This window comes from Pseudophryne corroboree, chromosome 9 (assembly GCF_028390025.1).
Source record: "Pseudophryne corroboree isolate aPseCor3 chromosome 9, aPseCor3.hap2, whole genome shotgun sequence".
NCBI lineage: Eukaryota > Metazoa > Chordata > Amphibia > Anura > Myobatrachidae > Pseudophryne > Pseudophryne corroboree.
In genome coordinates, this window is record NC_086452.1 from 412,045,686 (window position 1) to 412,060,384 (window position 14,699).

General features: G+C 46.1%; 1 protein-coding gene across 3 annotated transcripts in view; it reads right to left on the reverse strand.

The window, feature by feature from the left end:
- LOC134958358 (cadherin-related family member 3-like) overlaps positions 1 to 14,699 on the reverse strand; it is a 419,058-nt gene that overhangs the window by 230,833 nt on the left and 173,526 nt on the right. For all 3 annotated transcript variants that reach the window (XM_063940905.1, XM_063940906.1, XM_063940907.1), the window contains exons 4-5: positions 12,887 to 13,052; positions 9,095 to 9,183 (exon numbers count right to left, since the gene is read on the reverse strand). In XM_063940905.1, the coding sequence (XP_063796975.1) occupies positions 9,095 to 9,183; positions 12,887 to 13,052 (255 nt within the window). The remainder of the gene's footprint in view (positions 1 to 9,094; positions 9,184 to 12,886; positions 13,053 to 14,699) is intronic.

Genomic DNA, 14,699 nt, shown 5'->3' on the forward strand with positions numbered 1-14,699 from the left:
ACGCCTGCGTTTTTCCTACCACTCCCAGAAAACGGTCAGTTGACACCCATAAACGCCCTCTTCCTGTCACTCTCCTTGCGATCGGCTGTGCGAATGGATTCTTCGTTAAATCCATCACCCAGCAACGAACCGCTTTGTACTTGTGCGACGCGTGTGCCCATTGCCGTACATACACATGTGCAGTAGTGACCTGTTCTCTGCGCTGCGAAAAACGGCGGTGAGCTATTAACTCGGAATGACCCCCCATGTGCACTGCAGGGTGGGCAGATGTAACATGTGCAGAGAGAGTTAGATTTGGGTGGGTTATATTGTTTTTGTGCAGGGTAAATACTGGCTGCTTTATTTTTACACTGCAATTTAGTTTGCAGATTGAACACACCCCACCCAAATCTAACTCTCTCTGCACATGTTATATCTGCCCACCCTGCAGTGCACATGGGGGGTCATTCCGAGTTAATCGCTCCCCCCCCCCCCCTCCCTGCAGTGGACATGGTTTTGCCCAACTGCTAACAAATTTGCTGCTGCGATCAGCTCTGAATTAGGCCCTTGGATAGGTTGATCTAGAATTATGGCTTATGCTGTATTGAACTGCGCTAACAAAAAGACACCGTGGTTTTACAAACTAATGGCAGATGACTGCACTGCAGTACCACGTGAGGGCAGTCTGTTTTAGTAAAGGGGCAAAAAGAACATTTGTTATGGGTGTAGCAGCACAGGTGGTGCCTTAGGCAGGATTTTAGCTGGTACCCTTTACATTTTTTTAAAGGGGCAATCACTTACAAGGGGATCAGTATGAGATCCCAGCGGTCAGGAGACTGACGCCGGGATCCTGGTGGCGAACGCATTGTGTCCCCACGCGGGCTTGCTGCGCTCGCCACGCTTTGGGCCCGGTTGCGACATTCGGCCGCCAGAGGTTTCTTTTCCCCCACGGGTGGTGGCATGAACTACCACCCAAGTGGGGAAACCAGCCGATGGTCAGGATTCCAACCGTCAGTATTTCAGCTGGTGTCGGGATCCCGACCGGCAGTCAATTTACTGCTTCCCCTTACAAGGCATATTTTTGCCTTGTAAGTGATCGCCCCTTTAAAAAAATGTCTAAGTTCAGCCACCATCCTGCACGGCCGCTGAACTGTGGCGGCATTACATTCCGTCATTTATCACAGTTCACAGTTTCGGACTATGGACTTATTCAGTAAGGACTGTAAAATTTGCGATTCACAATACAGCCGATTATCAAATGACTGCGCATGGCATGCCCAGGCATTTTTAGGGATGGTCCCTGACATCAGCGATGACCACTCTGGTGTCGCAAGAATTGTGGATGACCTTGCCTGGCGCAGATAGGAAAAATCTTTGATGTTCCAGGAATTGCGTATGGTATTGCGATCAGCTGCATATTGCGATGCATCCAGAATTTCTGCAAAGGGGTGTTTTTTCTCTATTTCTGGGTGGCAACTATCTGATGGCAGCAACTGCTTTTTATCAGAAACTACAGTCCTTACTGAAGGGTGTAGTATGGTATGCCGGTGGTCGGGCTCCCGGCGACCAGCATACCGGCGCCGGGAGCCCGACCGCCGGCTTACCGACAGTGTGGCGAGCGCAAATGAGCCCCTTGCGGGCACGGTGGCGCACTACGCGCGCCACTCTATTTTATTCTCCCTCCAGGGGGGTCGTGGACCCCCACGAGGGAGAATAAGTGTCGGTATGCCGGCTGTCGGGATTCCGGCGCCGGTATACTGTGCGCCGGGATCCCGACAGCCGGCATACTGAAGACCACCCCTTACTGAATAAGGTCCTACTTCTGTTACCCACTGTTAACATCTAATTAAACAACTGCATATTCCTATCTACACTGTTTACATAGTTTTTCTAAATGTATCCGACCTATACAGTGTAATGATTCCACTCTCCTTCTATTTTATTATTATGTTTTGCTAAGAAAATTATTAGTGCTGCTCCTCATTATCTTAGATTGACCTTCGGTCTCTCTATATGCTAGTAACCATCCTGTTACTTTATGCATTATTCAATTGAAAGTATTTTATTATATGTATATCAGGATTATTATATGTCAGGATCCTGACGAAAGGTGCTAATAAAGCGCACCTGAAAAGTTGAAAGCATGCAGTTGTAGCTGTGGAAATTATTTACAAAGCTGAGGAGTGCCTTTCAAAAATTGTGTTGCTGTACATTGTGCCCTAGAGGTTCGGAGGGGGCACCCAGGTACTATCTGTTACTGTTTTATGGAGTGCCGGTCAAAACTGCTGGATTATATGTATGTATGTATGTATGTATGTATATATATATATATATATATATATATATATAAAATTATTCCTATTATTATATGTACAGCAAACTTCATGTTTTGTTCTTACATATTAAAGAGGCGGTCACTAATCTTTTATATCACTGTCTTCGTGGTATTTTTTTTTTCTTTTTTCTGTGTTCAGTGTCCATGAGGTGTATATTTTTCTTTGGTTTAAATAATTGAAAACAATGAATGTTAATGATAATAATGGGAGAGAATTATTAAAGCTTGGAGAGAGATAAAGTACCAACCAATCAACCCCTAACAGTCATTTTACAGGCTTTGTCTGAAAAATGACAGTTAGGACCTGATTGGCTGTTATTTTGGTGCATATGCATTATAGCTTGGAGAGAGATTTAGGGGTCTATGTACTATAACTTCACAGAGAGGTAAAGTGGACGGAGATAAAGTACCAGCCAATCAGCTCCTAACTGCCATGTTACAGACTGTGTTTGAAAAATGACAGTTAGGAGCTGATTGGCTGGCACTTTATCACAGTTGACTTTATCTCCATCCAAGGCTTAGTAAATAGACCCCTGTGTTTGAAAAAATAAGAATTTACTTACCGATAATTCTATTTCTCGGAGTCCGTAGTGGATGCTGGGGTTCCTGAAAGGACCATGGGGAATAGCGGCTCCGCAGGAGACAGGGCACAAAAAAGTAAAGCTTTACTAGGTCAGGTGGTGTGCACTGGCTCCTCCCCCTATGACCCTCCTCCAGACTCCAGTTAGGTACTGTGCCCGGACGAGCATACACAATAAGGGAGGCATTTTGAATCCCGGGTAAGACTCATACCAGCCACACCAATCACACCGTACAACTTGTGATCTAAACCCAGTTAACAGTATGACAACAGAAAGGGCCTCTTAAAGATGGCTCCTTAACAATAACCCGAATTAGTTAACAATAACTATGTACAAGTATTGCAGATAATCCGCACTTGGGATGGGCGCCCAGCATCCACTACGGACTCCGAGAAATAGAATTATCGGTAAGTAAATTCTTATTTTCTCTATCGTCCTAAGTGGATGCTGGGGTTCCTGAAAGGACCATGGGGATTATACCAAAGCTCCCAAACGGGCGGGAGAGTGCGGATGACTCTGCAGCACCGAATGAGAGAACTCCAGGTCCTCCTTTGCCAGGGTATCAAATTTGTAAAATTTTACAAACGTGTTCTCCCCCGACCACGTAGCTGCTCGGCAGAGTTGTAATGCCGAGACCCCTCGGGCAGCCGCCCAAGATGAGCCCACCTTCCTTGTGGAGTGGGCTTTTACAGTTTTAGGCTGTGGCAGGCCTGCCACAGAATGTGCAAGTTGAATTGTGTTACAAATCCAACGAGCAATCGACTGCTTAGAAGCAGGTGCGCCCAACTTGTTGGGTGCATACAATATAAACAGCGAGTCAGATTTTCTGACTCCAGCCGTCCTTGCAATGTATATTTTTAAGGCTCTGACAACGTCCAACAACTTGGAGTCCTCCAAGTCGCTAGTGGCCGCAGGCACCACAATAGGTTGGTTCAGATGAAATGCTGATACCACTTTAGGGAGAAAATGCGGACGAGTCCGCAGTTCTGCCCTATCCGAATGGAAGATTAGATAAGGACTTTTATAAGATAAAGCCGCCAATTCAGATACTCTCCTGGCAGAGGCCAGTGCTAGTAACATAGTCACTTTCAATGTGAGATATTTCAAATCCACCTTTTTCAATGGTTCAAACCAATGGGATTTGAGGAAATCTAAAACTACATTTAGATCCCACGGTGCCACCGGAGGCACCACAGGAGGCTGTATATGCAGTACTCCCTTGACAAAAGTCTGGACCTCAGGGACAGAGGCCAATTCTTTTTGGAAGAATATTGACAGGGCCGAAATTTGAACCTTAATGGATCCCAATTTGAGACCCATAGATAATCCTGATTGCAGGAAATGTAGGAAACGACCCAGTTGGAATTCCTCCGTCGGAACCCTCCGATCCTCGCACCACGCTACATATTTTCGCCAAATGCGGTGATAATGTTTCACGGTGACTTCCTTCCGTGCCTTAATCAAGGTAGGAATGACTTCTTCTGGAATGCCTTTCCCTTTTAGGATCTGGCGTTCAACCGCCATGCCGTCAAACGCAGCCGCGGTAAGTCTTGAAAAAGACAGGGACCCTGCTGTAGCAGGTCCCTTCTCAGAGGTAGAGGCCACGGTTCGTCCGTGAGCATCTCTTGAAGTTCCGGATACCAAGTCCTTCTCGGCCAATCCGGAACCACTAGTATTGTTCTTACTCTTCTTTGCCGTATGATCTTCAATACCTTTGGTATGAGCGGCAGAGGAGGAAACACATACACTGACTGGTACACCCAAGGAGTTACCAGTGCGTCCACAGCTATTGCCTGTGGATCTCTTGACCTGGCGCAATATTTGTCCAGTTTCTTGTTGAGGCGAGACGCCATCATGTCTACAATTGGTCTTTCCCAACGGTCTATTAACATGTTGAAGACTTCTGGATGTAGACCCCACTCTCCCGGATGAAGATCGTGTCTGCTGAGGAAGTCTGCTTCCCAGTTGTCCACGCCCGGGATGAACACTGCTGACAGTGCTATCACGTGATTCTCCGCCCAGCGAAGAATCTTGGCAGCTTCTGCCATTGCACTCCTGCTTCTTGTGCCGCCCTGCCTGTTTACATGGGCGACCGCCGTGATGTTGTCCGACTGAATCAACACCGGCTTTCCTTGCAGGAGAAGTTCCGCCTGGCTTAGAGCATTGTAGATTGCTCTTAGTTCCAGAATGTTTATGTGAAGAGACTTTTCCAGACTCGTCCATACTCCCTGGAAGTTTCTTCCTTGTGTGACTGCTCCCCAGCCTCTCAGGCTGGCGTCCGTGGTCACCAGGATCCAATCCTGAATGCCGAATCTGCGGCCTTCTAATAGGTGAGCCTTCTGCAACCACCACAGAAGTGACACCCTTGTCTTTGGTGACAGGGTTATTCGCAGGTGCATCTGCAGATGCGACCCTGACCATTTGTCCAACAGATCCCTTTGGAATATTCTTGCATGGAATCTGCCGAATGGAATTGCTTCGTAAGAAGCCACCATTTTTCCCAGGACTCTTGTGCATTGATGTACTGACACTTTTCCTGGTTTTAGGAGGTTCCTGACCAGATCGGATAACTCCTTGGCTTTTTCCTCTGGAAGGAAAACCTTTTTCTGAACCGTGTCCAGAATCATTCCTAGGAACAGCAGACGAGTTGTCGGGATTAAATGGGATTTTGGAATATTCAGAATCCACCCGTGTTGTCTTAGCACCTCTTGAGATAGTGCTAAAGCTGTCTCCAGCTGTTCTCTGGACCTTGCCCTTATTAGGAGATCGTCCAAGTATGGGATAACTAATACGCCTTTTCTTCGAAGAAGAATCATCATCTCGGCCATTACCTTGGTAAAGACCCGAGGCGCCGTGGACAATCCGAACGGCAGCGTCTGAAACTGATAGTGACAGTTTTGAACAATGAACCTGAGGTACCCTTGGTGTGCGGGGTAAATCGGAACGTGTAGATACGCATCCTTGATGTCCAAGGATACCATAAAGTCCCCTTCTTCCAGGTTCGCTATCACTGCTCTGAGTGACTCCATCTTGAACTTGAACTTTTTTATGTAGAGGTTCAAGGACTTCAGATTTAGAATAGGCCTTACCGAGCCATCCGGCTTCGGTACCACAAATAGAGTGGAATAATACCCCTTTCCTTGTTGTAATAGGGGTACTTTGACTATCACCTGCTGAGCGTACAGCTTGTGAATGGCTTCCAACACCCTCTCCCTTTCGGAAGAGACGGTTGGTAAGGCAGACTTCAGGAAACGATGAGGAGGATCCGTCTCTAATTCCAACCTGTACCCCTGAGATATTATCTGCAGGATCCAGGGGTCTACCTGCGAGTGAGCCCACTGCGCGCTGTAATTTTTGAGACGGCCCCCCACTGTCCCCGAGTCCGCTTGAGAGGCCCCAGCGTCATGCTGAGGTTTTTGCAGGAGCCGGGGAGGGCTTCTGTTCCTGGGAAGGAGCTGCCTGTTGGTGTCTCTTCCCTCTTCCTCTGCCTCGTGGCAGGTACGACAAGCCCTTTGCTCTCTTATTTTTGTAGGAGCGAAAAGGCTGCGGTTGAAAGGTCGGTGCCTTTCTCTGTTGGGGAGTGACTTGAGGTAAAAAAGTGGATTTCCCGGCAGTAGCCGTGGCCACCAAGTCTGATAGACCAACTCCAAATAACTCCTCCCCTTTATACGGCAAAACCTCCATGTGACGTTTTGAATCCGCATCGCCTGTCCACTGTCGTGTCCATAAGGCTCTTCTGGCTGAAATGGACATAGCACTCACCCGAGATGCCAGTGTGCAAATATCCCTCTGTGCATCACGCATATAGATAAATGCATCCTTTATTTGTTCTAACGACAGTAAAACATTGTCCCTATCTAGGGTATCAATATTTTCAATCAGGGATTCTGACCAAACTACTCCAGCACTGCACATCCAGGCAGTTGCTATAGCTGGTCGTAGTATAACACCTGCATGTGTGTATATATTCTTTTGAATAACTTCCATCTTTCTATCTGATGGATCCTTAAGTGCGGCCGTCTCAGGAGAGGGTAACGCCACTTGTTTGGATAAGCGTGTGAGCGCCTTGTCCACCTTAGGGGGTGTTTCCCAGCGCGCCCTAACCTCTGGCGGGAAAGGGTATAATGCCAATAACTTTTTTGAAATTATCAACTTTTTATCAGGAGCAACCCACGCTTCATCACACACGTCATTTAATTCTTCTGATTCAGGAAAAACTGTTTGTAGTTTTTTCACACCATACATAATACCCTGTTTTACGGTATCTGTAGTATCAGCTAAATGTAACGTCTCCTTCATTGCCAAAATCATATAACGTGTGGCCCTACTGGAAAATACGTTTGAATTTCTACCGTCGTCACTGGAATCAGTGCCCGTGTCTGGGTCTGTGTCGACCGACTGAGGCAAAGGGCGTTTTACAGCCCCTGACGGTGTTTGAGGCGCCTGGACAGGCATTAATTGATTGTCCGGCCGCCTCATGTCCTCAACTGACTGTTTAAGGGAAGATAAACCATCACGTAATTCCACAAATAAAGGCATCCATTCTGGTGTCGACCCCCTGGGGGGTGACATCTGCATATTTGGCAATTGCTCCGCCTCCACACCAATATCGTCCTCATACATGTCGACACCACGTACCGACACACACCGCAAACTCACAGGGAATGCTCTAATGAAGACAGGACCCACTAGCCCTTTTGGGGAGACAGAGGGAGAGTCTGCCAGCACACACCACAAAGCGCTATATATACAAGGGATATCCTTATATTAAGTGCTCCCTTATAGCTTCTTTAATATATATATATATATATAGCCATTAATGTGCCCCCCCTCTCTGTTTTACCCTGTTTCTGTAGTGCAGTGCAGGGGAGAGACCTGGGAGCCGTTCTGACCAGCGGAGCTGTGACAGAAAATGGCGCCGTGTGCTGAGGAGATAGGCCCCGCCCCTTTTTCGGCGGGTTCTTCTCCCGCTATTTTTCCAGTCAGGCAGGGGTTAAATATCTCCATATAGCCCCTATGGGCTATATGTGAGGTATTTTTAGCCTTGTATAAGGTTTATATTTGCCTCTCAGAGCGCCCCCCCCCAGCGCTCTGCACCCTCAGTGACTGCCCAGTGAAGTGTGCTGAGAGGAAAATGGCGCACAGCTGCAGTGCTGTGCGCTACCTTATGAAGACTGAGGAGTCTTCAGCCGCCGGTTTCCGGACCTCTTCACGCTTCAGCATCTGCAAGGGGGTCGGCGGCGCGGCTCCGGGACCGGACTCCACGGCTGGGCCTGTGTTCGATCCCTCTGGAGCTAATGGTGTCCAGTAGCCAAGCAGCAAATCCACTCTGCATGCAGGTGAGTTTACTACTTTCCCCCTAAGTCCCACGTTGCAGTGATCCTGTTGCCAGCAGGACTCACTGTAAAGAAAAAAAACCTAAACTAAACTTTCTCTAAGCAGCTCTTTAGGAGAGCCACCTAGATTGCACCCTTCTCGTTCGGGCACAAAATCTAACTGGAGTCTGGAGGAGGGTCATAGGGGGAGGAGCCAGTGCACACCACCTGACCTAGTAAAGCTTTACTTTTTTGTGCCCTGTCTCCTGCGGAGCCGCTATTCCCCATGGTCCTTTCAGGAACCCCAGCATCCACTTAGGACGATAGAGAAATGACAGATAGGAGCTGATTGGTTGGTACTTTATCACCGTGCTATTTCTCACTCTCCATGGCTAAATAAATCTGGGCCTTGGTTTGAAAAATGACAGGAGCTGGTTGGCTGGTACTTTATCTCTGGCTACTTTATCCATACCTCCCAACTTGGGTGAAGTGGATGTGACCACTGCTGCCTGCGGGAGGGACAATTGGGAGGTATGCTTTACCTCTCTCCATAGCTTAGTACATAGACACCTAAGTTCGAGAGTGATGAAGGGACATATGTACTAAGCATTGGAGATTGATGAAGTGAATAGAGATAAAACCAGCCAATCAGCTCCTAACTGTCATTTTTCAAACACAGCCTGTAAAGTGACAGTTATTAGCTGATTGGTTGGTACTAAATGCCTCTCTAACCTTGACACTGTACATATGCTCCAATATCTCTCTCCATGCTTTGATAAATCTCCCACGCTATGTTACAAGTGTAATCCAATCACTGGAAAAATATTCCCAATTGCAATGGTTTCATGTTCATCACCAAAAACGCTTTATAACTTGTGAATTACCCGCAATACGTCATTATCCGGGTCCTTGGCTGCCACTTTGTAAATGACTGTGGAAATGATGGTGTTTTCAGCAATATAAACCTCCGCATCTGATAGGAAGAAAGGAAAATAAAGCAGATGTGCCCATAACAATTATTTCATCAGACATTTTCGACATGACTGGACAGCATCAGCTACCAGATTGTTACCAGCAAAGCTGCGGATGAGACTAAGCAGCCTTTTATCAAGGACACAAAAAGTCTATTTTATTATTTTGATTTTTTTTATATTTTATTTAGCTGAACACAAAACAAATAAACAGAGACCTTGTTTCACCTATTTAAAATGATGTAAACCGCCTCTTGCAAAATCAAAAACCAAGGAAATCGTGGCAGGGGAACTTAAATCCACTGGAACAGCATAAATAAGCAGAGAAAAAGCACACGCCCTCAATCTAATTGTTTACAAAATTTGTAGCGGGTAATAAATAATCTATATGCTGTACATTATCAAGAAAAGTGCATCAACAGTTTAAAGTAATGGAAAACACCGGATCTGGGCAAGTAAACGTTTCCATTGAAAAAGCTTTGAAAAAGAGGTATTAATGACACTTTCATGCTTTGGGGGCAATCAGGTCCGGTTCTAGACCTTGTGGCGCCCAGGGCAAAAGTTTCCTTTGGCGCCCCCGACAGGTAAAACAGGGTTAGTGCGCGCATAAAAAATAGTGGTGTGCCTTCATAGGGAAGGGGCGTGGCCCCTGTAGTTGTGCCCCCCCATAGAATTGCCCCCAGTAGTTATGCCCCCAGTAGATGTGTCCCCAAGAGAGATGCCCCTGTAGCTATGCCCCCTTAGATGTGCCCCCAGTAGATATGCCCCCTGTAGATTTGCCCCATTAGATGGGCACCCAGTAGAGATGCCCCTGTAGTTATATCCCCTTAGATGTGCCCCCATTAGATGTGTCCCCAGTAGAAATACCCCCATTTGATGTGCTGCCAGTAGAGATGCCCCCTTGTAGCGTCGCTTACAAACATAAAAAAAAACAAAACAAAAAACGATACTCACCAGCCCCGGTCCTAATTCCCAACCGCTGCTGCTCCGTCTCTGGCCGCCGCCGGCTCCTCTCTATGGGAGAGACGTCATGATGTCTCTCCCATAGCAGCGCCGCACAGACACTAGAGGTCAATTATGACCTCTGGTGTCTGTCTGAAAATGGAGCCGGCTGCAGCGGCTCCGGCTGTAGCGGGTGCCCACACTGCCCACGGCGCTTGCTGCAGCTGGAGTGCAAGGTGCGGGTGGGCAGCAGGCGCCCACCCTGCTCGCCTGTGCCTAGATCCGCTCCTGGGGCAATGTATCAAACCTTAAAGATAAAAGTGGAGAGGTTGTCAATAGGAACTAATTCGTTTCTAAATGTCATTTTTAGACTGTGCAAGATAAATTACAGTTAGGAGCTGAAAGCTATGGGTAATGTATGTGGGCGAGGTTGTTGTTTTAGACTGTCTACTATGGGTTTTAATATTAGAGACCTAGGGGCCCATTTATTAACATTATTTTTACAAAAATAATGTGAAAACGCTCAGCAGCGATCAAATCTTAATTAGGCCTCAAGTTTGCTGTGTATGTGGATCTGAGTCCTCAATATGTGCACTGGACCAGCGAGTAGCTACCAAAAAGAAGAGACAGGAGCCTGACCATGAGGTGGGAGCAGCGATGCTTTAAGAGATGAGTAGACCTGTGTGCTGCCTCCTCCATTCGGGCCCCCAACTCTCTACAGGCTTTGCTGGAGAGTCTGAGCACTAGAGGGCTCAGACTCTACTGCACATGCGCAGATCACCAGGAAAATGATGCAGCGGCCATTTTCCTAGTGATTTCTCTATTGTGCATGCACAGAACACTGTGAAAATGGGCAATGTGCCATTTTCACGGTGATTCCACAGAGCTGCTGACGTCGGCGCGGGACTCCGGTGGGGTAAGTATTCAAACAATGGGTGCAGCGGGTGCTTTGGGGGCACCCTCTGGACTCAGGGGCCCGTGTGCACTATTATAGATATGCCAGTGGGTGGGAGAATGTGTGCTTAGAAAGTGCAGTACTGGTTCTGTTATGTTTGTGTGTTTATTTATTATTTAAATATGTTTGATACAGCCTGTATAGACCAGTGATAGGGAACCTTTGGCACTGCAGCTGTTGTTGAACTACAAATCCCAGCATGCTCTGCTACAGTTTTGCTATTTGACCATGCTAAAACTGTAGCAGGCATGCTGGGATGTGTAGTTCAACAACAGCTGGAGTGCCAAAGGTTCCCCATCACCGCTAAAGACCATCTATCTATATTGTGATACACATCAATACTGTATTCCATATACTATCCAGTATATTAAAAGACCAATGTTTACATTAATATACAGGTTGGTTACTATGTTCTTCTACCGCTCTCCCCCAGACGAGATACGTACTATTTGCCAGCGGGCGGATCCCGGGTGTCATGATCCCGACAGCGGGATCCCATCTGCCAGAATTCCGGCAGCGGGACGAGCAATAGAAAACCGATTGCGGACTCCCAAACCTGCCGGTTTGACTAGGCTGACCATATTATCCCTTTAACCTGGGATACTCATGAATTACAAAGGTTCTGTGGCTGCTTAAAACCAGATGAAATGAAGGCTTGAAGTCAGCCAGCCACAGAACCTGTGTAATTCATGAGTGTCCCAGATTAAAGCGATTATATGGTCAGCCTAGTTTGACCAAAGCACCAATGGTTAAGGCATGTCACTCATCCTGTGTTTTTAATGCCCCTGTGGCATCCACACATGGGGCACTGACATGGAGGAGGCCCCATGTGAAACTGCCTGCTGCTCCGCCTTAGTATAACTAATGCACTGGAAGTGGGGTGCTTTATTATAATCTTGCTTCCAAGTTCCACACTGACCAAACTAAGGGGACAAGAATGCTCTCCCATCTCCCTCCTACTAAGGTAAGAAGCAGCGGTGGTGAGGATACACTGCCCAAGGTGGGAAAGGTGCTCCTTCAGACTGGTTGGGGCACCCTCAGTCCCTGTGATGCCCTGTTGGCTCTTTTTCCTTATCACTTTTAGTTGTATCTTCGGATAGCAACTATACTAACCGCTGCTGCCTAGCAACAGGATGGAAACTCCCACTAACACTCAGCCACTATTTCTCAGGAGGGGTCGAGCATAGCACCAAAAAGGAACCACTTAAATGCTTTGAATATATTAAACAAGTGTGGGGGGGGGGGGGGTGTTTAAGCCCTGCTTTAAGATAGATAGATAGATAGATAGATAGATAGATAGATAGATAGATAGATAGATAGATAGATAGATAGATAAAATAAATAAGTGATTAGTTTTTTGTCTCATTTTACCAGTTATAGCTGCAAATGACCAGTCCTCCCAATTTTTAAGCAGGTAAAGTTGATACAAAATAAGTCCAGTCCTAGATATATGCAAACCACACCCCTATTTCCCCCAACACATGTCCTAATCCCCTCCCACTTGTCAACAAAGCATCACCCACTTCCCCAGAAAAGCCACACCTCTTTGGGACCCTCAAACCAGAACCAACTTGGTGCAATGCACACAGTTGGAATATATGTATGACACCGATAGCTGAAGACCACCCCTGAAAAATACAGACAATATAAAAACCATTTTTTTTTTACAATGTGTGGAATTTAGTAAGAATTATAGTGAACAGCATTTCCAAAAATATGTGTTTGATCTTTTCTTGTTAATGATTGAGTGGATTATATTTCCTTTTCACAGCGACATGGAACTCCTGACCTAATAAACTGTGTAGTACCTCTTTCAGCCAGGGTTCCAGTGAAGACTGGGGCTTTGTTGACCTTTGAAATCTCAATGACAATGGATGAAGTCGCTGTTGTCCCTTTACTGTCTTTAATGAGGATTTGCAGAGTGTACAGTGGGACCGCTTCAAAGTTCAGCTTGGGCGTGCTAGTTGTTATTAACTAGAAAGCAGAATTAAATCAAAGATATGTAGAAACTCATTGATTAAAATTAATAAATATATACAATTCCATCAGACAGCAGAATACATGTAATTGTATTTCTTTGTTTTGTTATTCTATTCATTTCCCTTCTTTTCTGAGTATTAATAATCAGAATCTTTATCTAGTGTCAGAAAGACAGAAATCAATGTAGGCCATCCAAACTGTCATTAATTGCACATTACACAAGATAGGTTGTCCTGCATTAAGTTAATATAGTTTAAAATACTCCTTTTCATCATCAAAGGGTTTGTTTTAAGCATGAAATTATTTTCATATGTGCAGTCAACTAACTGTGAGTCTATGGGGCCTATTCTTTATCACTAATGGGCCCGTTACACATAGCCCCTAGTTGTTAGTTTTGCTTCCTAGCGCTGGAGGGACACTGGTTTTGTATTTTCTCCAAAAGGACTAATTAAGGACTGGACAGTGAGGTAGTGTCATCCCGCTTTCCTCAATGTTGGCATTCCCCTGACCACAGATGATATTTGGCTAGTGTGACAAAGACAGCACAAATCTGACATGAGTGTTGAACTGCAGGATTGTGACTGCAGAAAATCCAGGCCAGGTGTTGCTGTTGGCCAGGGGTGAGAAGCAGCTGATTGCAGGAACCTGTCAGTTTGTGCTAAAAGGGTTTCAGGCACAAAAAGCACTGCTCCTGATGGTGGACAAGCTGCCCAGGTGATAGGCCAGGGGGTGGCTACTGTTAGGGATCCTGGACCTTAGGGTTACTGGAGAACTTGTGTTTCTGCATTTTGAAGACTCTGTGACTTTGCTGTACCTGACCTGTGAAACACGCACCTGCTTGTGTTACTGCCTGTGGCTGAAAATAAAAGTATATTGGATTTTACTACGGTCTATGTGATTCTAGTCACACTACCAATTCCTCCGCTGCAAATTCCTTATAGGGAAATGGTTCTTGACACCATAATTTTCCCATTTGCTCCTACACTCAGTCAATACTTGGGATGCTGGGATAATGTAATCTTACCCAGCCCTTGAGACTGAGTGTCTAACTTACTGATTTACCTAATGAGTCTGTGGAAGCTGCTCCTCTCAATATCCACACTGAAGCAATGGTCCTGATGATGTGTATCAATGAACTGTCTCCATCCTGCTGATGTTTCCTGGGACACACTAAAAATTGTGGGATAGAAGTATCCACTGCTACACTTAGTGTAACCATGAATGTAGTGCTAACCATGAATGTTGGAACCCATGGTCTATTGACGTCCTCAGCCAAGTGGATTGATTTTTGCTGACCTGCTTTGACATTTCAACCCACTTATGTTTACCTAGCAAGCCCCTGCCAATGGCTTCACCTTTAGTTCATGGGTGCAAGTTGAATAGTTTTTCTTGCCTTCCTTGACGCCTTCCATCTTTTTTTAGAATCAGTTTTCTCTGGTAAGGAAGAAATATTCCTGAAGATCAGTGTCCACAATACATAAAGCCAACATAAGCACATCCCGGGCTGCTCCTTAGTCCTAAGGACCTTGTATAGTGCACTCTTCCTTGGGTACTCAAACTTGAATTCTTTCTCAGGTTCTGCCCTCCGGGATCCCGACAGCCGGCAAATTAAACGTATACCCTTTCCAACTTCCAGAATCT